This window comes from Athene noctua, chromosome 4, assembly GCF_965140245.1.
Source record: "Athene noctua chromosome 4, bAthNoc1.hap1.1, whole genome shotgun sequence".
In the NCBI taxonomy this organism is placed as follows: Eukaryota; Metazoa; Chordata; class Aves; order Strigiformes; family Strigidae; genus Athene; species Athene noctua.
Genome location: NC_134040.1, coordinates 49,320,569 through 49,343,211, shown reverse-complemented (window position 1 = coordinate 49,343,211; position 22,643 = coordinate 49,320,569). Strand labels below are relative to the sequence as shown.

At 54.9% G+C, this 22,643-nt stretch overlaps 2 protein-coding genes and 1 long non-coding RNA gene across 6 annotated transcripts in view; 1 reads left to right on the top strand and 2 right to left on the bottom strand.

Moving 5' to 3' along the window:
- FRAS1 (Fraser extracellular matrix complex subunit 1) overlaps positions 1–10,944 on the top strand; it is a 177,290-nt gene extending 166,346 nt beyond the window's left edge. For 3 of the 4 annotated variants that reach the window (XM_074905273.1, XM_074905270.1, XM_074905272.1), the window contains 11 exons: positions 232–464; positions 855–1,015; positions 1,797–2,011; positions 3,380–3,530; positions 4,575–4,682; positions 4,849–5,008; positions 5,497–5,613; positions 6,295–6,461; positions 6,777–6,982; positions 8,141–8,287; positions 9,254–10,944. In XM_074905273.1, the coding sequence (XP_074761374.1) occupies positions 232–464; positions 855–1,015; positions 1,797–2,011; positions 3,380–3,530; positions 4,575–4,682; positions 4,849–5,008; positions 5,497–5,613; positions 6,295–6,461; positions 6,777–6,982; positions 8,141–8,287; positions 9,254–9,838 (2,250 nt within the window). In that variant the 3' untranslated portion in view covers positions 9,839–10,944. Of the gene's footprint in view, positions 1–231; positions 465–854; positions 1,016–1,796; positions 2,012–3,379; positions 3,531–4,574; positions 4,683–4,848; positions 5,009–5,496; positions 5,614–6,294; positions 6,462–6,776; positions 6,983–8,140; positions 8,288–9,253 lie in introns of those variants that run through there. The other variant, XR_012633576.1, reaches the window with a different exon arrangement.
- On the bottom strand, positions 7,385–12,347 carry LOC141960214 (uncharacterized). Its single transcript, XR_012633577.1, has 5 exons — positions 12,223–12,347; positions 10,951–11,024; positions 9,278–9,414; positions 8,535–8,706; positions 7,385–7,559 (listed from the first exon to the last, which is right to left on the bottom strand). It is a non-coding gene; the product is annotated as an uncharacterized LOC141960214 (long non-coding RNA).
- A 5,511-nt stretch (positions 12,348–17,858) lies between these two features.
- On the bottom strand, positions 17,859–22,634 carry GSR (glutathione-disulfide reductase). The gene is made up of 13 exons (XM_074903926.1): positions 22,502–22,634; positions 21,705–21,731; positions 21,366–21,454; positions 20,880–20,949; positions 20,560–20,707; positions 20,384–20,438; positions 20,208–20,307; positions 19,634–19,720; positions 19,298–19,459; positions 18,910–19,021; positions 18,699–18,830; positions 18,367–18,500; positions 17,859–18,157 (listed from the first exon to the last, which is right to left on the bottom strand). The coding sequence occupies exons 1-13, from the start codon at positions 22,631–22,633 to the stop codon at positions 18,008–18,010; spliced, it is 1,398 nt and encodes a 465-aa protein (XP_074760027.1). The 5' UTR covers position 22,634; the 3' UTR covers positions 17,859–18,007.
- Positions 22,635–22,643: the final 9 nt, after the last annotated feature.

Below are 22,643 nucleotides of genomic sequence, written 5' to 3'. Positions count from 1 at the left end.
CACCCAACATGCTTGAGCATCTACTGCAGCGTAGGTAACGAGGCCAATCACACCTGCATGCCCCAGTGGCCAGCAGCCACTGACACATAGGTGCTCCTAGCTTGCGTTTGCCTGTGCCTCGCCTCCGTGCTGCCTCAAAACGCCAGGACAAAGTGATTTTACTACACAGCCAGATGTCGTGATGCTTGTGTCTTTGACCCACGTTGGATGTTTCTCCTTCATTCCCTGCAGGTGCTGGACAGCATTTACTTCAGCCGGCGGTTCCACGTGCGCTGCGTGGCCAAGGCTGTAGACAAGGCTGGCCATGTGGGCACCCCCCTGAGAAGCAATGTTGTTACCATAGGCACAGACAGTGCCATTTGTCACACTCCCGTCGTTGCAGGGACTGCCAGAGGTTTCCAGGCACAGTCATTCATTGCCACTCTGAAGTACCTGGATGTCAAGCACAAGGAGCATCCCAACAGGTAAGAGCCTGGAGAAGGGGAGAGTGCAGTCCTTCCCCAGGGCCCCTGGGGTTACAGAGCTGGCCTGGGTCAAGAGGAGAACCTGTGTCTGAAACCAAATCCCTGTGTGCAGTGTGCCCTCTTGAACAGCCTAGAGTGCTCAGGGTGGTGCTCCCATTCTTTTCCTCGCACCCTGCTCTGCTGAGGGGGTGCCCTTCCCCTCAGGAAACTGGAGTTGGTGGGACAGCTTAAGGAGCAGGTGTGTAGATGGGGAAATCTAGCTGAGACAAAATATCAGGCTGCCACTAGTGGGGTCACTCTATCTCTGCTGTGGGGTGTGGGGTAACACGTGAGGCTCCCACACCTGTCAGGGCTGATCTTTACTGCTGTCTCATCCGTTGTTTGTTCCAGAATCCACATCTCAGTGCAGATCCCCCATCAGGATGGTATGCTGCCCCTCATCTCCACCCTGCCGCTGCACAATCTGCATTTCCTTCTCTCTGAGTCTATCTACAGGCACCAGCATGTCTGCTCAAACCTGGTCACCATCAGAGACCTCAGAGGCATCTCAGGTAATCTTTAAAGCCAGCCTTTGCTTTCTGAGCTTGGTGATAGGGAGAAGCCAGTAAAGAAATGCAGAGAAGGCAGCTTTGTCTTCCTCCAGGCTCTCCTGACATTGTGTAAATAACAATTAATCTTCTTGTACTAACAGCAGTGAACAGAGTTGCCCCGTTGAAGATGAGTTGTGATGCACATGTTTAAAAGATAATGAGGTTAAGCAGCACTGCTCTGTTTGAGCAGATTGTAGGTTCACACCGTGCTGGTGGTTTTCTGCTTTTCAAATCTGTCTTGTGATATCCATGTGGTTAGAGAGGGACCCACAGGAAGCGGATCGCTGCGTCTGTGTCACTGAGGTCTCCTGCATGGCAACAAGAAGCAGCAAAAGCAAATTCACTGCTGAAGTAGACGCCAGAGCCGAAGGAAGAAGGCAGTTTGTGTGTCTGACACTCAGGGTAGCATGGTCCACGCTTGTTCCATGGTGGGCAGGGGGTTGTACTTCATTCTGTTCATTTCATACTCAAGCTGTTCTGCATTTCTTAAAGTTTAACTTCAACCTGTAACTAATACGGGGGGTTTTTAGGATTCTTACTTCATTCCTAGAACATTTTCCCCTGTGAAGACCTGTGTATATTCAGTTTGGCCTCTAGGATAATGAAGGGAGAGGGACCCATTAAGTCCCTCATATAATAAAAGTCACTGACGTGATTTGAGAGTGAAAATGGGACCTCAGTACTTGGCCACGAGCTCTTTAAAATCTGGAGTGATCGGTTTCCTGATGTCTTTTCATCCCAGAGGCAGGCTTTCTGGATGAAGTGACCTACGACAGCATCATTCTCGGTCCTGGCTATGACCGCCCTTACCAGTTTGACCCCACAGTGAGAGAGCCGAAGACCATCCAGCTCTATAAGCACCTAAACCTAAAGAGCTGCATTTGGACTTTTGATGCTTATTATGACATGACAGAATTAATTGATGTCTGCGGAGGCTCCGTCACTGCTGACTTCCAGGTGAGATGCCATATCCAAAACTTTTCCACGTAATCCAAATCTTTCCTGGTTCTTAGGCGGAGCTCCACTTTGTGTACATGTATATTTGCTGCTCTGCTCTGCACAACTGGAGCACTTCCCCCTTTTTTAACTAGAAAGGAATGGTGCTTTGTGAAATGCACTTAATTTATTTTTGTTGGAGTAACATAGTTTTTATTCTCTTAATCTTAAGAGCAACGGTAAAATATTTTTTTAAATACAAGGATGTACTGGAAACACAAAACATTCTCAGCTGTGCTCTATTCTTTTACAATTTTGACTTTTCTCTTAGTCAGTATAAAAGAGCAAAGAACAGAGCAGAGGCACATCCGTTCATACTCCACAGTGGAGTGAGATCATGGGAATTTTTAAGTCATTTCTGAATTAACTGTCTGGCAGACCAAAAGCCAAAAATGTTCTTCTAGAAAATAATTACTTTTGCTACTAGACATGTCTCACTGCCCTCTCATGGATGGGTTATACATGTACATCCCACTCAAGTGAATATCTCATCTTTGTTAGGTTCTTCTATTAAATTCCCAGTCAGAACGTTATGGCCAGCATCATCTCTTTTAATTCCTGCCAGTCTGGAATACTTTGTTAACTTTCCTTTTATAGCTCAAATTATTTGCACAAATCCGGAGAAGCTACTTCAACTGAACAACTGCATAATTTAGTATGTGGAGACTGGCACCGACCAGTCTGGAATGTCTCTCTGAGGTCTCTCAGGCTTGCAGAGTACAGCTGCACTCTGCAGATAATAAATGGCGTATATATAGCCAGAGAACTGTGCTATTTCAGATACTCTAAGGGCCAGCCCTGAGCAAGCAGAATTGCTTGGTTTTTATTCATGGAATTGGAAACTGGGGGGTTTTCTGAGTTGAAGTTGTGACCACAGCTCCTTTTGTACCATGACACCACAGTGTACTTTAGCACTTATCCTTATTTAAAATGCAGGTTTGTCTAAAGTACCTATATGTAAAGGTAAATAAAGTTCAGACAGTCTTCTCTGACTTAATTGTAGGAGTTTTGTAGTATGCGAGGAGCACTCTGTGCTTGCATACTTTTTCCCAGCAGTCCATTATTAGTTGTCAAATGGCAGTCCAGCAATAATTTTTTGCAAATCAGCTAATTGTTTGCCAGACTTTGTGGAGCATGGACATTATATTCCTTCAGAAATACTTTGTCCCCACGTTACGCTCCCTGTGTTTAGGACATCCATGATCCAGAACTGAAAAGGAGTCTTCTGTTGCAGGTACTCTGGCTTTTGTCCCCATCTGCAGAGCAGAACACAAATGTGGTGTCTCCTGTGGAAGGTGCATAACGACCTTTTCTGGGTTTTACTGACAGGTACGGGACTCTGCTCAGTCCTTCTTAACAGTCCATGTCCCACTCTACGTGTCCTATATTTACGTGACAGCACCAAGAGGTTGGGCTTCTCTTGAGCATCACACAGAGATGGAGTTCTCCTTTTTCTACGATACTGTTCTCTGGAGGACAGGTAGGTCCAAGGCATTTGAAGGGGTACAGGAGAATTGGTTTGTCCTTGTTTTTGCCTTTTTCTTAAGTTTCTGCACTGCCACCACAGTCCTGTGCATGGGTAGCGCTCCCTGAAGTAAAGGGCACGCAGGCTGAGGCCAGGTATGCCTGCATTTGTGTAAGCTTAGCGAGGGGGCTGGTGTTTCCCCCTCAGCCTCTCTCTGTTAATGGGAACAGTTGTCACTGAGCCCTAGGAAGTGCTGCAGGGAAAGAGCTTTCCCTTCATCAGTGTCTCCACAGCCAGGCTAAGGTTGCTCCCTGTGGGATATTTGGAGTGATTTCTCTTTAAGCTTTTCCGTGATTCTCGTGTGGGGAGCTGCAATCAGTTCCTCAGCCTCCTGGCTCTCACGGATGGATTTTTTCCCATAGTATGCCCTTGTTTGTTAAAACAGCAGTGCTCCTAGTGGCGAGCCCTGAATCGTTCCTGTCCTCTGCTGGTGGGTACATCCAAGATCTAACATCTGTGTGTCTATGTGTGGTTTATCCTGTGCCTGTGAGTCTTCTATTTCTAGCTTGCTAATTTTCCTTTCCCACAATATTTGGAGCCTGTGTGTGCTGGGAGCCCGTGCCTGCAGCCTTGAGCAGTACTGCTGCTTAAAGGGCTACAAGGAACTGACAGCACCTCACCTCAGGTTTTATTCTGTCAGCAGTGACACTAAATATTGGAGAGGAGAGACTTGCAGAGCTTTGTTCATGGAAAGACACTCGGGAATTAAGGCCAAGATTATGCAGAAACAATTATCTACAACTTATTATGTTATAGGCTAATTGTAGTGGGGAACTTAGTGTATTTACTTCCTTTATGCTTCAGTGAGACTTAGGCAGCACATGTGGATAATGGAGAAAAGTGTATAGCTGGCTCACTGGAGGATGATCCCAGTTAAACCATGCCTTTTTGGAGTGCTCTCAAATGCTTCTGGAGCTGCGTGGGGCTGACAGAGCCCACCTGAGGACCCACTGTGCTGTGTGGCCTCCCCAGTGACTTTGTTCTTGCTGCACTGTGCAGGGATTCAGACAGACAGCGTTCTCTCAGCCCGGCTGCAGATAATCAGGATCTACATCCGTGAGGATGGCCGGCTGGTTATTGAGTTCAAGACACAGGCCAAGTTCAGAGGTAAGAGCATTTGTCCTGCTAGAGGAAGAAATCAATGTACAAATACAGATAATACAGATCTGTTCTGAAAACACAGGTAGCAGAAACATCCCTCTGTGCTGAGTTGTCCAGCATCAGGGTCTCCCCATACTCTGCCTTATCCATCACCTCCTTGTCCCCACCCCAGGGCTTTTTGTAATGGAGCACCACAGCTTGCCAGATGTCAAGTCTTTTTTAATGACTCCAGACCACTTGGGAGGGATCGAATTTGACCTGCAGCTGCTGTGGAGTGCTCAGACTTTCGACTCTCCCTACCAGCTCTGGAGGGCAACCAGCACCTATAACAGGTGAGGGCTGTGGGTTAAGCCGCCGCCAGCAGCTTCCCACGGCACAATGTGCTTCTTAAGCAATGAATGTGCATGTAGCTAACAGCAGTGGCAGAGCAGTTTCAGATCCAGGCCTGAGAGAGCAATCCCTGTTGCCCTTTCAACAGGCATCCCATGCTTGGTGGAGGTAGGTATATTAAGATCTAGAAATATTTGGTTCACTTTTCTAAAAAAAATCCTTTTCGTTTTTAGTTCTGTCCATGCCTGTTTATTCTTACAGTCTGTGCTCCTTGCACAGAGTTTCAAATTAAACACTGCAGGCCAAATTGTCCCTCCGGCGACTGCTGGAGTAGATGGACATTTCTGGGGCCAGGAAGAGGACCTGCTATGAACTTTCTCTTGCCCGCTTACCCTAATTAGAAACTGGTGGGTGTTAGGAAAACACATCAGCCGGGTGAAGAGCTTGGAGTCTCGTTTGGGTGGCCATGGTGTCTCCTGTCTGTTCCCAGGAAGGACTACTCTGGAGAGTACACGATCTTCTTAGTCCCCTGTACTGTGCAGCCCACGCAGCCGTGGATAGAACCTGGAGACAAGCCCCTGCCCTGTACAGCTCATGCTCCTGAGCGGTGAGGAGTCCCCGTCATCACAGCAGCAGGACAGTTTCATCCCGTTTGGGTTGTTTGTGTGGTCCCAGCAGGCATGTGGCTCACTGCTGCAACAGCAGCAGGAAGGGAAGAGGGGAGGGGAGGAACCTCCCTTTTGACTGTCCACCCTCAGGGTGGTGAACAATTGCTGGCTGGGCTGGTGGTCAGGGGGCTCCAGACAGTCTGTAACACAGCAGGGTCTGTTATTCCTGAGCACAAGCCCAGCATCTTTGCTTTCTTTAAAAGAAAACTTTCTTAAAAAAAAGTTGCCTTCATCTGTGTGCCTGCCTTTCCTCTGTCACATCTAGTGAGACTGGACTCCCAGACCAGGAGCTGTCCTGGGCTGTCCATGTCTCAGCCAGCAGTTTTCAGCCTCGAGGCTACAGAAGCCCACATAGCCTTTGGTTGGCCCCAGACAGAAAGAAAATCAAACCTGCTGGGAGGCTTCAGCGGGTTGTGCTGAGCCCCGCACCATTACTGAGAAACTGGGGGGGGCAACAAGTTGAATGGGTTGAATCCTGGGTTGAATGTCACCATAGCACAGGCTGCTAGACTGTAAAGTGGGAGGGGAGAAAGGTGAAGCAGACTGTGTAGGTCACCACCTTATAACTTCAGGATGTTCCCAAACTAAACCTCCTCTTCTTTTTCCTGTCCCAATTTTAGATTTTTGATCCCAATTGCCTTCCAGCAGACAAACCGCCCAGTTCCTGTTGTCTACTCCCTGAACACGGAATTTCAGCTCTGTAACAACGAGAAGGTGTTTCTGATGGACCCCACCAAATCCGAAATGTCTCTGGCAGAAATGGATTACAAAGGGGCTTTTTCAAAGGGTCAGATTTCTTTTCTTTTCCTTTCCTGTTGTGCTTGTACCTAATGTTTCTGTCTTCACAACTTCCATTCCTCTGAAAGGGTAAAACCTTTGGCTTTGCCTCTTTTACAGCAACAAATGGCATTTTGAGCCTGTTACAGCCCTATAATGGCATGAAAGGACAAGAATGTGCTCTGACACAGTGTTTAGTCACCTGAACACACAAATCAAAACCCTTCAAAACCCAGAGCCATGTGTAGTTTGGTTTATTTGCCTCTAACAATGGCTTTCTTGTTGAATTGGAGAATTTAACCTGGTTTTCTCCCAACCTCCTCAGGGCAAATCCTATATGGCCGCGTGCTCTGGAACCCCGAACAAAACCTAAATGCCGCTTACAAACTGCAGTTGGAAAAAGTCTATCTGTGTACGGGCAAGGATGGCTACGTGCCTTTCTTTGACCCAACGGGCACTGTCTATAACGAGGGGCCCCAGTATGGCTGTATTCAACCCAACAAGCACCTCAAACACCGATTTCTCCTCTTGGTAAGTTTTCTGTTGTGGACAAAACTGCGATGTTGAGTATTGCGTGAGATCATGTCCGGAGACATCTGGCCTCTCGGCCTCTTGCTGACCTAACAGACCTGGGAACTAAATGACCCTCCTACTTGTGGGGAGGGGTTGCATGTACCAATATTTAGCTCATATTAGCTATTTCAGACCACATGTTCTCACTGGCCTAACTGTCGCCGGTGACGTAGCACTGTTGTTTTTCTGTTTTTCTCCAGGCACCCCCAAACCCTGCAACATCCTGCAGAGTCTCCAGGCAGACCCTGCCACCCTCCCTGCCCCCTGCACCTTTGTGCAGCCACAGAAAACTGGAGCCAGAATAAAGCGGGGTGCCTGTGCTAAATGCCTCCCTCATCTGGGGGGGTCTGAAACGCTTGCAAAACTCCTCTGCTTCTGCTTTCTGTTTGGGGTTTTTTTGCCGACTACAAACAGATTCTGACTACAAGGCGATGATAAGTGAAATGTGTATTATTTGCAGTACTGGGCAGACAGGAGCAAACCATGAAGACAGGATCAGTTTTTCCTCAGTCTTTATCCATGAGTATTTCTTAATCTGAAGAAAAAAAACCAAACCACAATTTATGAAGAAAAATAATTGATGTACCAAATTTCTCTTGATCTCTGCTTATACTATGCCTTTGAATTGACAAAACTGCCATCGTATAATGGGAGATTTATTTACCAGTTACACAGAAGTTCCTCTCATATAAATCTACGATTAGCTCCCAAGATGCATTCAGCTGTTCTTACATGCTTTGTAGTTAACATGTGCCAGCGTCCTCGCTGGCAGCCCTTGTCACAGGACAGGGGTCATGTTAATGGTTTTGGCGTGCATATTTGAGCTGGCTGCCTAAACTCTTCTGATCATCAGCCCTACAAACCTAATATTGACACAGTCAGTGCTAAACCAGTATGAAGTCTCTACAAATGATATAGCTCAAAACTATTTTCTGTGCAGTCAGCTATATGTTAAAGAAATGTCCATGCCCATGTGTAGGCATGGAGACTGGGCATCTGGGTTCGGTTTCTGCAGCAGGACACAGGTGTCATTTAGTGATCTGGCTCCTGGCTTCCCTTTGGGAAGGTGACAGTGTGTGCTCCTCTTCCTAACAATAACACCTCTCTCATTTCCAGGACCGAAACCAACCAGAAGTGACAGATAAGTATTTCCACGATGTGCCTTTTGATGCCCACTTTGCTTCCGAACTGTCCGAGTTTCATTTGGTAAGCAGCATGCCTGGAGTCGATGGATTTACTCTCAAGGTGGATGCTCTTTACAAGGTACATACAAGTGATATCGGTAACCCAAAACTCACTTCTCTACCCAGGATGTCCTAAATGCTTTGTGAATTGTAGGCTCTGTGCCTGACCCTGCCTAGAGAAACCAAATCCATGCTAGGGTAGGTCTTGCAGCCTTCTGCAGTTCAACGGCAACCCTCAACCAACTTTTCTGATGGCGTGATGGGCGCCGCCTCCGAGCCCACCCACCACACGGTCTCCGTGAAGCGAGGTGCCCTCACGTACGTACACGTGATCACCTGTGTTTGCAGATTGTGCTGTAGCCGGCCTCTCCTTCATTTGGGAGGTGAGAGATCCGAGTCTGTTCAGCATCGGAGCACATAAGCGGTGCTGTCCCTTCCCTTGAAGGCAGCCACAGCTCCCGGTTGCAGGGGCCCGTGGCCTCTCCTTGCGGCTCCAATCTGTGAGCAGAGGAGGGTGAGTACAAGGCTTGGGGGAGCAGAGCAGATTGTGACAGGAGGGACACAGAGGAAGCTCTTGACTGAGGGCAGAATTTTAGATCCTGATTTCTGGGCTTTTTTGTCCTTCCCCAGAGAGGCCTGCTTTGTAACCTGGTGAGCTTTGTTTGCTGAAGGGGCTTCTTGGCCTTGCTAGAATTGTACCCTAAATTAACAGTAGAGCCAGTTAAGAAGCAAACTCCAGCACAAAAAATGAAGATGAGGAATTTATTCTGGTGGGTTTTTTTCCCAAAGCACTCAGGAAAGAAGCTCCTTAAAACATATTATTAATATTCCGGAATTATTTACTGCAGTTGCAAATATTGACAAGACTGAACACCTCACTCAGTGAGAAACATTAAATAAAAACACACTGAGCTTTTTTGTTGATACTCACACAAATTTGAGAAATAGGACCAAAAATGCAACCAGCTCTACCTTTACTTAACAAAACCACTTGATCTAAAAGCTGTAGTGAAAATTTCCCATGTGTGCCTTCCCTTTCTTAAAGGTGGAAGCCGGACACCAGTGGTACCTTCAAGTCATCTATGTCATCGGCCCAGAGAGCATGGCGGGGCCGCGCATTCAGCGATCCCTCACTCGCCACTGGAAACGTGCACGCAGGGACTTGGTCGATGGCAATGGGAGGCTGATGCTGGACGACTCCTTAATCTACGACAACGAAGGCGACCAGATCAAGAACGGCACCAACATGAAGTCGTTGATCTTGGAGAGGGAGGAAGCCGCCACTGCAGCCTCCTTATCTCAAACCGGCGCTTCCCTGGGGAGCGCCTTCGCTGCCATCACCCTGCTGCTGCTGGTGCTTTCAGGAGTTTGCCTCCTCACCAGGAAGTGTCGGAAGCTGCGGAAGAAGCGGGAAGCTGCCCGAGCAGCCCCGGAGGAGCATCCCCTGAACACCAAGGTGGAGCTGCCCAGGGGCGCTGGGAAGGCCCTGGACAGCCGGTACTGCACCGTGAGGAACGTTAATATATTGAGGGAAACAGGGGGTGTCAGCGGGGGGAAAGGCAGGAAGGTGAAGCAGGTGAACTTGGAAGTCAAAGTCCACAGCAATTTGCACGATGGAACAGAAGTTTAACAGAGCGCACACTTTGGTTTGGTCAAAGCTTTTTATAAATTGAAAAAAAAAAAAAAGTTAATCCAAAAAAGAAAAGCTAAGAAAAGTCATAATGGTATTTTTATATTCTTGTGAGAAGGAGGAGTGGCTCTAGCTCACCTCTGCCCTCAGCTGAGCGGCTGAGCTGCCCAGCACCACTGGAGCCAGGCAGAGTTCTCCATCCATGCCTCCACCGTGCTCCTCCCTGAGGGTGGCCTGGGGACCCCAGCACCTCCCTCTGCAGCCTGTGGCAGGGCAGCGTGGGGACACTGTCCCCCCCAGCATGGAGGGGTGGCTGTGTGTCAGCCGAGGGAGAGCAGCAAGGACCCACTGCTCCTGGCCTGCAGAGCTCAGGGTTGGTTCCCCACCTCTTCGGGAGTAAATTAAGAAAAGCAGCATCTTCTTGGTTAATACCTGAGGCAAGCAGCCTTGGTTTGCTTCTTAAAATGAGGCAAAACCCTACAGCGAACCAAACTGCAGACCTGGTGCTCAGTATCTGGGGGTTGGGAAATTCATTTTGGGGTGGTGCTGGCTGTGGGGAGTGGCAAGGACATGCATTGTCACACGGCATGTTAACTGTCCTGTCTCACCACACAGCAGAATAAAACTTGAATACAAACCTGACACAGAGTGTGACTGGGGTTATCTGTCCCTGCGCCTCCCCTCCTTCAGCCCCTCTTGTTCCCCAGTGGGCTGTGGGTGGGTGGGAGCCCCTCAGGGACTTGTCCATGGCCTCGGGGGTCACCAAGGCTCAGGGCTCTGCATCTCCTCCTGTGTGGACAACACCTGCTGTGCTGCCGGGGCAGGTACCAGCAGGGGTTTTGGGGGGCGTCCCTCCCACTGTGGCCGGTGTCATGTAGAAGACCTGGGACTGGGTTGAAGCCCCCTGGCCACCATCTACCCCCTGCGCAGAGCTGGGGGAGCCTCTGAGCGTGTTGCACTTTAATGGTGATCACAGCGACTGAATACCTAGTAATTGGTACTGACTGATGATGAAATGTAGAAAATACCATAGATAAAATGTAGATAAAACACTGAACAGGCAGTGGATCTTGAAGGCAGGGGTTGGCTCATGGTTCAGGTCAGGAAAGTACCTTTTCCTCCAGTGCTCTAAAGCCTCTGTTGTTTAAAGCACTTGGCTTTTGACAGGTCCTGTCACTGTCATCACCTGAATAATAAATAATACATTATCTAAAAAGTTTTATAAACTTTATCTAAAAAGTAATATATTTATAGACATTGATTAATGGGTTAAATATTGAAGGCACTTTATAACCACTGAACAAGTACCAGAAATCAGAAATGCTTGTCTTTCAGCACTGAAAAGAGCCTGTTGCAAGGCTGTAAATCATTCCCACTCCTTGATTAGGAGTATCAAAATTTAATGCTGAACACACTGGGAATGTTTAGCTTACAAATACTGAAAGTGTTGTATAAACATTGAAAAAAAAGGTTAGCAATCAAAGACATTGAAGCTCAGTGCAACTCTGGCATGAGCCAATTACATCCTCTGCTCCTTAGGGCATTCTGGGCATGCAACAGGCCATAAATCAATCACTGTCATAATCTGAATACTGAGATCATACTTTCATACTGAAAAATTATTAATCAATTAGTTAACAAATGTTGGGTAACAAGACAGTAACTATTCTGGGCATTATACAAACTCCGAATAAGACAGGAGTTGAAGATGATGTTGTGGGTCTGAGAAGTTCCTTTCACCCCCTCCCAGCTCAATTCCGCCTGGTGCGCGCCGGCCTCGCGGACCGACGGGGCTGGGGCCCTCGCAACCTGCCCGGGCTGCCCGGCCCGGCCCAGCCCCACGTCTGGCCCCACGAGCAGCCGACCGGGGATCTGTTGCCGAGCCTAAACCTGCAGGACTCCGTTTCTGGTCAGGGGCTACAGCCTGGGAAAGGCCTGGCTCGGTCGGTGCTGCCGAGCCCCAGACCTGGGAACCGGCTCTCGACACCCGGCACGTCCGGGACTGAGCCGCGACCGCCCCGGGCCCGCGTGTGGCGGCGGGACGGGCCCGGGAGCCCCGGCGGGGGCGGGCGGTGCTCGGGAACGGGCCGGGGGGACCCGCGGGGCGGGCCCGGCCGCGGGCGGCTGCGCCGAGGCCGAGGGACGCCGAGCTCCGGCCCTCCGCGCTTTATTCCTCGGCGCCCCGAGACCCGCCGGCGCCTCCGCGGAGCCCGGGCTCGGACACCGGTACTTGCCCGAACGACACGGCCCCCACACCCTCGCGGAGCTCCGGCTCCTCCGCCGCTGCCACCCCTGCTCGGCCCCAGCCCCAACCTCAGCCCTCACAGCCCCCAGCCGCAGCTCCGCTTCCCACGAGTACCCCGACCGAGCCCCCCGCGCCTCACCTGGCCCCAACCGCGGGAGCCGGGCTGAGCGCGACCGCTACCGCCTCGGGGCCGCGAGCGACGAGCGCGACGGAAACGGAACGGCGGCAGACGGCGGCGGGAGGGGCCGAGCGCCGGAGGGCACCGCCCCGCGCAGGCGCACTGCGGCCCCGCCGCCCACCCACGCGTTCCCGCCCGCCCTCGCCCCAGCCAGGCTCCGCCCCCCAGGCCGCCCCCTGCAGTCACGTGCGGGGCAGGTGCGCGGCGGCCCCCGAGGCTTCAAAACCCCCTCGCGGCCGCCAGGGGGCGCCGCCGCGGGGCGGGAAGGGCGGCGGCAGCGGCAGCGGCAGCGGGTCCGTCTCCGCGCCGGGGCCGAGCAGACACCGGCGCCTCCGGGCGAGCTCCGGGCCGGGGCCGGGGCGAGGGTGCCGCGGTGACGGCCGCCGGCTGCGGGCGCGCCGGGCCCGGGTGTCCCGTCTCCCCGGGGCGGCTCCGGTCGCGGCGCTCACGGTCCTGGCGCGGGGTCCCGGGATGGGTCCGGGCGAGGAAAACGGGGGAAACCGGGGAAGAGTGGAGCCGAACCGGGGCCGTTTCGCCCCCTCTCCCCCCGCCGGCGCGCTGCCGTAAGCAGCTGCCGGGGCCGGGGCGGGCCCTGCCTCTGCCCGCAGGCAGCGGGTGCTGCCGCCGTCCCCTCCCGGGGCCGGAGCCCCGGCTCTCGGCGGGGCGCTCTTGCCGGGACCCGCGGGGGACCCCTAGCAGGCGCCGGCGGGCTGCGCGCCCCCGGGATTCCCGGCGGCGGGAGTTGCCGTCGCTGCCTGCTGCGGGTGAGTGTTGCGTTTCCCTCCCCTCACAGTGCGGGACGCCCCGTGCGTGCCCGGCTGGGGCCCGCTGACGTTCCCGGCGGGTTTCGGCACCGGCCCCCGGGGGTCGCCTCTCGGGGGCAGCGGCTGCAGCTCGGCCGGTGGGGCCGGTGGGTCCCGGCAGCTCCCGAACTCAGCCGCAGGATCGGCCTCTGCTCCCGCCAGGAGCGGCCGTGGGGGCTCCGCTCCCCGCGCCTCCTGCCCGGTCCCGTTCCCAAGCGGGGCTCCCGTCCCGCCTCCGGACCCGCCGCCGAGGGGCCGCGGGCAGAGCCCGGCGGCTCCTGCCCCTCGCTGCCGGCCGCAGCCATGGGGACGCTGCGGAGGGGCCTTCGCACACCGGGCACCACCCAGGTGAGTACGGGGGCTCCCCGTGAAAGTGGGGTTTGCCGCGGGGACGGGGTCTGCCGCCTCCTTGGTCACACGGGGAGAAGCGTTTGCACCGGGGAGTCCCTGGGACTCCCACAGCAGGGCGTTTGGGGATGGCTCTGGGCTCTGTTTGGAACCATTGTTTCACTTTAAAACTTCTTTTTCAGCTCAAGTGACGCTGCAGTGCGAGCAGAGGCCTCTCCAGGGACCCGCAGCATCTCCCGCAGCCCCGTCGGTGAGAAGGCGAAGCCGGCCTGGCCGGGCACAGGGAGCGGCGGCCGTCCCGGCGCTGCCGGTCCCTCGGGAGGTGTTGGTGGCCCCGGCGATGCTGCGTGGCCGTGGCCGTGCTGGCGCGTGGGGAGGGCTCATCCCAGGGCAGCAAGCGCCAGGGGACGCTAACAGGGAGGATGTGCCCTGTGGGGTGAGTGTCCCGGCCAAACAGAGCTGTGCAGTGGGACCCGCTGAGGGACGGGAGGGGAGCTGCCATCCCTGGGAAGGGCTCCCTGCGGGGGGAAGGGGAGCTTCGGTGCCGGTGGGTTGCCGTGGGGCTGGGGCCTGTGCCAGCCAGCAAGAAGCCGATCAGAACTGCCCGTGCCCGGGAGGCAGCGGGGTTTGCAGGGCAGTCCGGAGCTCCGACTGTCCCACGTCTCTCCATGTGCAGGGACGGACGGACAGAGAACATCAGCCAGGCCAGGAGCCATGTGGAGCCCCAGGAAGAAGCTGGGCTGCCTGCGCCACTCACAGGCCCACTCCTGGCAGAGAACAGCCCTGTCTGCACCTGCCCGGAGACACTGCGGGGACCATGCAGCTCCAGGTCAGTTGTTTGGGCCCAGCTCAATTTGTGGGTCCCCTTTTGTTGGTTGGTTGTTCAGACTCCTGCTTGGTTCTGTCCTCCTTTGTTTCAGCCCCAGTTCAGTTTTGGCTCCTGTTTGTTTCTGTACCAATTTTTCTGCTCTGGTTTCAGGCCCAGCTCATGGACGGCTCCAGCTCCTCTGCAGCTTCCGTTTGTTCCTGATCCAGCTGTTTTGACTCCAGTTCACTTCGGCTCCAGATTGCCTGAAGCTCCAGCTCCTCTTCACCTCATTTTGGCTCCAGCCATAACAGCTTGTCCTTGTTAAAACCACCTTGGCTTTTGGCAAGGTTGCAAATCAATCACTGTCATAACTTGTATATGAATATGAACTGTCATAACTGTCGACACATTGACTAATTACTTTGTGTTTATTGTTCAGTGACTATTCTGGTGTTTGTACACTCCTTGAATAAAGAGTTGGACATGCAAAGATGGTGTGAAAAGTGTCTTTTGCCCCAGAGACTATCTCAGACGTTTAATTCGGCCTGGTGCATGCCAGCCTCCCTGGCTTCGGGGACCAACGCGACCTGCCCCCCACCTCCCCCTCTGCTCCCACCCCCCTCCTGCCCTCCACCCCCCCAGGAGTTCCCCTCCCTCTGGAGCCCCCTGAGCTCATTCCCGTCTCCCCAGCCCAGCTCCTGCTCGGGGAAAACCCAGGACTGGGCCCGGCCCTGAGCCCCAAACCACCCCCCTGGGCCTGCTCCGAGCCCCAGGACCGGCCCGGGCCGGGGGTCTCCTCTCCCAGCACCCACCGCTCAGCCTCCGCTGCCGTGACCCCAAACGGGCCCGAGGATTCGAGTCCCCAACACCCCGCGGCTGAGCCCCGACCGCCCCGGGCCCGCGTGTGGCGGCGGGACGGGCCCGGGAGCCCCGGCGGGGGCGGGCGGTGCTCGGGAACGGGCCGGGGGGACCCGCGGGGCGGGCCCGGCCGCGGGCGGCTGCGCCGAGGCCGGGTGGCGCCGGGCTCCGGCGCTTTATTCCCCGGCGCCCCGAGACCCGCCGGCGCCTCCGCGGAGCCGCCGGCAGCGCGGCCGTCCTCTCTTCGTCCCTCCCCGCGGAAATCGCTCCACCGGGGCCGCCCCCCAGGCTGGTGCAGGCCCGCCAGCCCCCAACCCCGGCCAAACGCCCCTCGGCCTCGCTCCCGCCCCGCCCTTTCAGGCCGATCGCCCCTCCTCACCTGGGGCGGGCGGACACCGCCCCTTCACCGCCCCGCAGCTCCGAGCGCCCGCGGCCCCGGCCCCGGCCCCGCCCGCCGGGCCTGAGGGAGATGGCGCGGCGGGGAGACGGCAGCCGACGGGGGCCAAAACTCCCCGGGCCCCGCCCGGGGGGAGGTGGCTCCGCGGGGGCGGGCCCTCCGGGTAGGGGGGGTCACGGGGGCGTGTCCAGGGGGCGGGGCGGCCCATCTGCCGCGGGGTCCCAGCGCCCGCCCGCCGGTAGCGCGGACGCTGCGGGGGAGACCCGGTGCTCGGCCCCCGGCCCGCCCGGGATTTCTGGGTCACCCCAATGAGGGAGCGGGGTCCCCGAGAGCAGGGCGGACTAGGCGCCTCCCCTCCCGGGGCTCCCCGCTCTAGAGCATTCCTGACGGGAGTGGCGGGCCTGCTCGTGTCGGCGGGGGCCGGTTTCGGCCCCTTCCAGCTCTCAGGCCGGCATCCCCGGAGCTCGGACAGCACGAGGTCAGAGTGGGAACAGGCCAGAGCCCCCTGCCCCCCCAGTGTCCCTCCTCCCCGTCCCGCCCTAGGACCCGGCCCCAGGGGACGTGATCTCGCGCGGACGCCCGGGGTTCAGCTTCCCTCTGCTTTTTTTTTTTTCCCTATTTTCTCTCCAAAAAGGAGGCTTCTGCAGACACACAGCCCCTGCCTGTGCCTCTGTCTTTCTTTTTTTAGACGCTGATAATGTCTCTGGCTTTGAAGTACAGGACAAACCTCCCACACACTCTGAACTACACCTTAAAATCAAGTGACCAAATTTGTCATTTAAAAGGAAAATAAGTATGACAAACGCCACTACAGCATATTGACTGAGAAGGTGAAGTCCCTGTGACTCAAATGGAGCAATTAAGTATGAATTAACTCCAAGTGTCTCCTCTCATGTTCCTGAGTACACCATCCGTAGCAAGCCCAGAGGAAATCTTGTGTGCTTCAGATAGCAATAAGCCTTGCAAATCATTATTCTTTCAAAGACTTAACATAAATAGCTGAGGATATCAGTAATATCTGGGCTTTTGCTTGTACCTGAGCCCCTAGGAGTCCAATATACTCTTTAAAAACATGTTGATGGAGCTGCACACCCAGGCTGAGCACCAGCATACCCCTCCTTTGACCACGCACCTCCTCCTTAGGTTTCAGGGAGTTTTCTACCTTGGAGATACTTTGATTTCATGCAAAGTATTTATTTCTAGCAAAAACAAAGCAGAAGCCAGCAGTTCCTCAGCCAGCACCAGTGCTGTGCCTCGAGTCTTCTGGCCAGCACTGCCCTCAGGCACTTCAAGCTGCCCCAAGCTTTGAGAGCTTGAAAGCTGCAGCCAAGAAGAGCAGATAGCAACAGGGCAATGAAGGGGATCTGGAAGCTCCTGGGATGCAGCAGGGTCAGGCCAGCAGCTCCCCTATGATCCCACAGCGATGCCCATGCACCCCTCCATGAGCCCACTGCGGAGGACAAAGCCCACTAGGGATATGCCAGGACCCACAAGTACCCTGAGCACCCAGCCATCCTGCCCCCCTCAGCTGCTCCCCGCACAGCCCTGGTGCCAGGGATGGCAGAGGAGGAGCCCAGTCACCAGCAGTCTTCCCCCAAACGGCACCGAGGGGCCATGCCACCACCCTCCGTGGTTGAGCACTGTGAGAGACTGAAATGTCCTATGACTGTCTCAAAGCTTGCTTGTGTCTGTGCAAACCTCCAAGAGAAGCTGCTGCGGCCTGTGAACTGGTCTGGGGGATGCTGGCCAGAGAAGCAGGAGTGTATTGAAGGATGCACTCCACTTCTTGGCAGTTGCATTGTCCGGACTCTACATAAGCCTCAAAGGGGCAGACATGGCCTGAGCTGGCCCCATCCTGGAGCCATTTGTGGCTCTATTGTGTAGCCAGACCCCATTGCCACAAACTCCTAAGAGGCAAACTTTCCTGCCCTTGATGCAACAAAACCTGTTGGACCAGAGGGAAAAAAAAAAAACTAAAGTCCAGCAGATATGCTGATCAGCTGGTACGACGAACTTGAAAAGGCAGCAGAAAATCTTGCTCTTGGTCCATCCACCATAGAAGCCAGATCTGTGTGCAGCCAACACCGAAGAACTGAAGGCTGAGGACCAACGGGACGCCGCTGGATCCATGGTGGTGACTATTCTTGCAGCCCTATCCTGCATCCTTGCTTTATTTCTGCCTTTTCCTTCAATTCTGTTCTATCGCTACCTCTCTTCACTTTTCTAATAATCAAAACCTATTTTGGGTATACAGCCTTTGACCTTGTTTGTGTCTTAATCTCACTCTTGGGATTGTATCGAAACCTCCCTCGACATTGGATCGGGACAAGCACTATAAGAGATGGGCACCACAAAGCAAAAGGCAAAGACTTGCCATTGTCTCTGTATTTATTTTCCACTCCAAAGCAAGCCACGCTGATTTTACAGACACGCTCTCCAGGCAACTGCCTGCCAGTAAGGCATTTTTTAAGACATATAAAACATTTTCCCCAGCTGCAGATGCCATCCCTGGGGCTGTCTGTGCCCACCACCTCAGCGCAGTGTCACCAGCTCTTCGGCAGAAGTGGGGTGAATGGCAACGGTGTTGTCCAGGTCAGCCTTGGTGGCCCCCATTTTGATGGCCACGGCAAAGCCCTGCAGCATTTCATCACAGCCCAGCCCTTGCATGTGCAATCCCACCACCTTTGGGGAAAAAGCCAGAGGCCAGATGGGACCCAGCACTGGCAAAACCCAGGATGAACACTGGGCCTGGTGCTGGGGCAGCTGGATCCCAGCCCAAGACCTGGTCTAAGCAGGTCAGAGCCAACCATGTAGGGACAAGATGACAGCCAGTCATGGTCCCTGCCACCCCCCTGCAGGGCCCAGATGTCCCCCCAATCCCCTTCACGCACCTTCTCCTCCTTGCCAGCGCACACCAGCTTCATGACACACTTAACCTTCCTCTGGGTGACGGCATGGTACAAGGGGGTGAAGGACGTGCCGTAGATCTTCACGTTCTCCCTCCCGTGCATGGCCACGGCTTCATCTGCAGCAGAAGACACAGCACGTAGGTCAAGGGGATGCACCGTATAGATGAGGCATTTATAAAGGGGGAGTCAAAGCACATTTTGCAAGTGTCAGACTGCTTGCTGGAAATCAGATCGTTTCCCTGAGCATCAAACCAGCAGCTCTGAGCCATAACGTCCCCAGCCTCTTCACCCCCCTGTGCCCTGTCCGTCCCCACCTTCAGTGAGGCCCACAGTGCCGATGGGCGGGTGGCTGAAGACAACAGTGGGGATGTTGCAGTAGTCCAGCCGTGAGTCCTGCTTGCCCTCGAAGAGCCTGTGGGCCAGCTTTCTGCCAGCTGCGATGGCCACTGCAGGGAGGGACAGGGAGCATGAGCCGTGGCACAGCGCAGCACCAAGCAGCTGGAGAGGGGGGCACAGCAATGGCACCTGGGGTGAGGAGGGCTCTCCCGCAGACATCCCCAACAGCATAGACTCCTCTCCTGGTGGTGTTCTGGTACTCGTCCACCACCACGTGGCCCTTGGCATCCACCTGCACGCCCTGCCGTGAAAAACAGCAGCAGCCTCCTCAGCACGTGTCCCGGGAGGAATGGGACAAGTGATGCCCATGGGGGACCTGTGCCAGTGGCTGCCGTGTTCCCAGCCAGGGGTGGGGCACGGCGGGAACACCATCTTGCAGGAGGCTCTGGAGATCCATGGGACTCCCCAGAGACCTGTGGGACCCCAAAGACCCATGGGATCCCTGCAGACCTGTGGGACCCCCAGAGACCTGCAGGCATCCTCACTCCAGCACGGAAGAGATGTGCTGCCATCTCACCACTTGGTCCAGGCACAGCTTCTCGGTGTTGGGCTCCCGCCCCACAGCCCACAGCAGGCAGTCAACGTCCCGGATCACTCCCTCCGTTGGCTTGTGGCCAGGCACCGAGGAGGTCACTGTCACATCCAGCAGCCCACGAGGGGACTTGCTGACTGTCTTGACCTGTGGAAAACAACAGAAGCCGTGAGGAGAGAAGGTGCCGATGATTTCTGCCTTGCAACAGGTGACAGCAGCTGCACCACAGAACTGGACACCAGCCCAAAACGCTGGCTTTCCCCCAGCCCTCCTCTCCAGGAGAGATGGGACAAGCCGCAGGGCTGCTCTGCACACCCATACCTGTGTGTGCTTCCAGACGTCCACCCCGGTGTTCTCCAGCTCCTGGGTGCAGTTTGAGCTGATCATGGAGTCAAAGGTCCTCAGGACCTGAGCAGGGATGCACCAAACCCATCAGATGAGGGTCCACAGGCAAAGGCACTGCCTGGCAGCCCTCTCCACCAGCACCTCCCTGTGCCTGCTCCTCATCCAGGCCCAGACAGGACTGGGATGCTTCTGGTTAATGATAGAATTCTCCTCTGTTTGTTTTTCCTTTAAATTTTTTGTGTTTTTTTCCAGTCACGACTTGAAATAAAGCTCAAGGAAAGGGGTGCGGTGACACGCGCCATTGCAGAAATGCCAGGCGTGTGGGTTGGTGCTGCCAAAACCCTCCTGGCAGCACACCTACGCTCTTCTTTTCACCCTGTCTGCGCTCCCCCAGCCCCTCCTTACCTCATCAACATTTCCACTCTCCTGAGCCTGTGCCAACTTTGGACCCTCCTTTACCAGCCCACGGGAGTTGATGACCAGAAAACCCTGTCAGACTGGGATGCAGCTGCAGGTGGGAAGCACAGCTGGTGACAGTCGGTGGCACTACCTTGTCCTGGCGGATCAGCAGGCATGACTTGGATCCCAGCGTGGAAAGGATCCCCGCGATTTCCACCGCGATGTAGCCAGCACCAACAATAACGCTGCGCCTGGAAAGAAGTGACGATGATGTGTGCCTGCACACTGAGCCAGTGGCAGTGACTGGGGGGGCGAGCTCCGCTTTACCTGGGCAGCTCCTCCAGGTCAAAAAAACCATCGCTGGTCATCCCCAGGCTGGCACCTGCAAATAAGAGCACCTTTCACACACCCCACCAGCACCCAATTCCTGCCTCCACCTCTCAAAATCCCCTTTGCTTTGCAGACCTCTCCCCAGGCAGCCCGGGGAATTCTGTCAGGCTCACCAGGAATTTCGCTGTCAGGAGGGACAGCCGGGCGCCCACCCGTGGCTATAAGGATGTGAGGAGCTGTGTACTTTTTCCCGTTCACTTCGATGGTAGGCTCGGGATCAGCGGTGAACTTGCCATAGCCCCGAATTATGTCGATATGAGCCTTTAGGGAGTAACAGTTATGTGATTAACATCAGGAGGAGGTGTGAGAGCCAGCTAACAGAGCCACAGCTTCCACAGTTAGAGAAGAGGACGCCCTTTAAGGCTGGAAGAGTGGCCAAAAATCCAGCAGAGCCTGCTTCCCCAGTCTGCTCGCAGGATAAACACATCCTCACCTTCTTCAAGTTATTCTCATAGATCTCATTCAGGCGCCTCACATAAGCATCACGCTTGTCTTTAATCGTTCTGGAATAGAGCAGGGTCTTACTGTCATCATGAGAGAATAAGGCTACAGAGCTCAGCAAAAACCAGTTCAACCCCTTCAGTACGCAGCACCCACACTACAAAATAAACCGGACACAAGTTACGCAGCTGGCAGCAACCTTCCCCACTGACATGAGGTTTTTGTGCCTGCCCTTCCCTGCATGTACCTTTTCCCAAGTCTCTTCCCATGGCTGGTTTGTCAACCCTCCTTTCCAAAATACAGGGGGAATCCCGGCCACATAACCAGCTCAGCATCCCCCCACAGGAAGCCTCAAAGCAGGCAGGGACCACTTTGGGGTGGACAATGAGCCACGGGGCCACAGCAGTGACCCACAGCTGCTCCCCATGGGACAAGCACCTGGAGATACTTGTTTCCAACCACCTTTTTCCATACTTACCTCCAGTTGAACTTGACGCCAGGTGTTTCGAAGCCGTAGTCGGCGTGATCATGGATGAACTCCGCATGGACTGCCGCGTTCCACATCACCTGCCCACACAAACCGCAAATTGGCTCAGGAAGATCGGTTTGTCTTTGGGAAAAACCCTGCCACATTTCCCAATGCCTCACCTCCGTCCAGAGCAGCACATGAGACACAGATCCGAGCCCTTGACAGCATCTCGATGGCTCAATATACTCCCAGCCCCTGCTTCCTCCCCACACCCTGCGCCAGCACCTCCTCACAATTCACAGCCCACAGCAGACCCAACCCACGGCCGAGGGGTGAAAGCACCCTTACCTTCTTTGGCACACACCCAACATTGACCTGGAAGGAAATAAGAGCAAGTCTCAGTGTTAATGCTTTGTTTTTCAAAGGTGACACTGAGGGGAGAGCATTCCCCCTCAGGCCAGTACTGAATCGCCGCTCTCCATCCCGGAAAATAAAGGCAGGATTACAGGTTTCTGGCAAAAGAGGGCTGTAACTGCCTTTGGGGCCTCACAGTCTTGTGGTTTGCCTGGTTTCCTTCACTTCCTTGAAGGAGAATACGGAAGGTGAGCAGTCTTCAGATACAAGAGTTTTTCTTCCATTGATAATTTAAGAGATTTACTAGGAGGAAGGTGTTTGCCATCTCTTTCCTGCACTTCTGCTCCAAGTACGGCAACTCTTCCCGGGGAACACACTTAAAGAATAAAACTAGAGCCTGGTCCTGGCTTCTTCAAGGAACAAGTTTGGGTTTTGCTGCTTGTTACGAGCTCGCCATGCCCGCTAGCTCTGCTTTTCTGCGGTAAGAGAGTTAACCCTTGTGCTGCACCGACTCGGGAGTAGGCAGCGCCCCTTTACCGGCCTGAAAAGAGACAAAACCAGCCCCCTCCCAGGGCAGAGCAACCGGACCCTTCCTGCTTCCACCAAGCTCAGCGTGACAAGGCAGGTCCTTGTGCAACGCTGGGATGGCGACTCCCGCCCTCAGGCTTTCCCCGGTGGGGAGGTGGGGGGAACCAGGCCCCCCCTAGTTCGTGTATGTGTCGCCGTCGTCCCCCCCCGCCTCGCCCCGGCAGCGCCCCCCCCCCCGCGCCGTGGGTGCCCCCGGGACTCACGCAAGTGCCGCCGAAGCGGCTCGGCTCCACCAGCGCGACGCGGGCCCCCAGCTCGGCCGCCCGCCGGGCCCCCGCCAGCCCCCCCGACCCACCGCCCAGCACCAGCAGCTCGTAAGCGGCGGCCGCCGCCATGGCTGCGGGC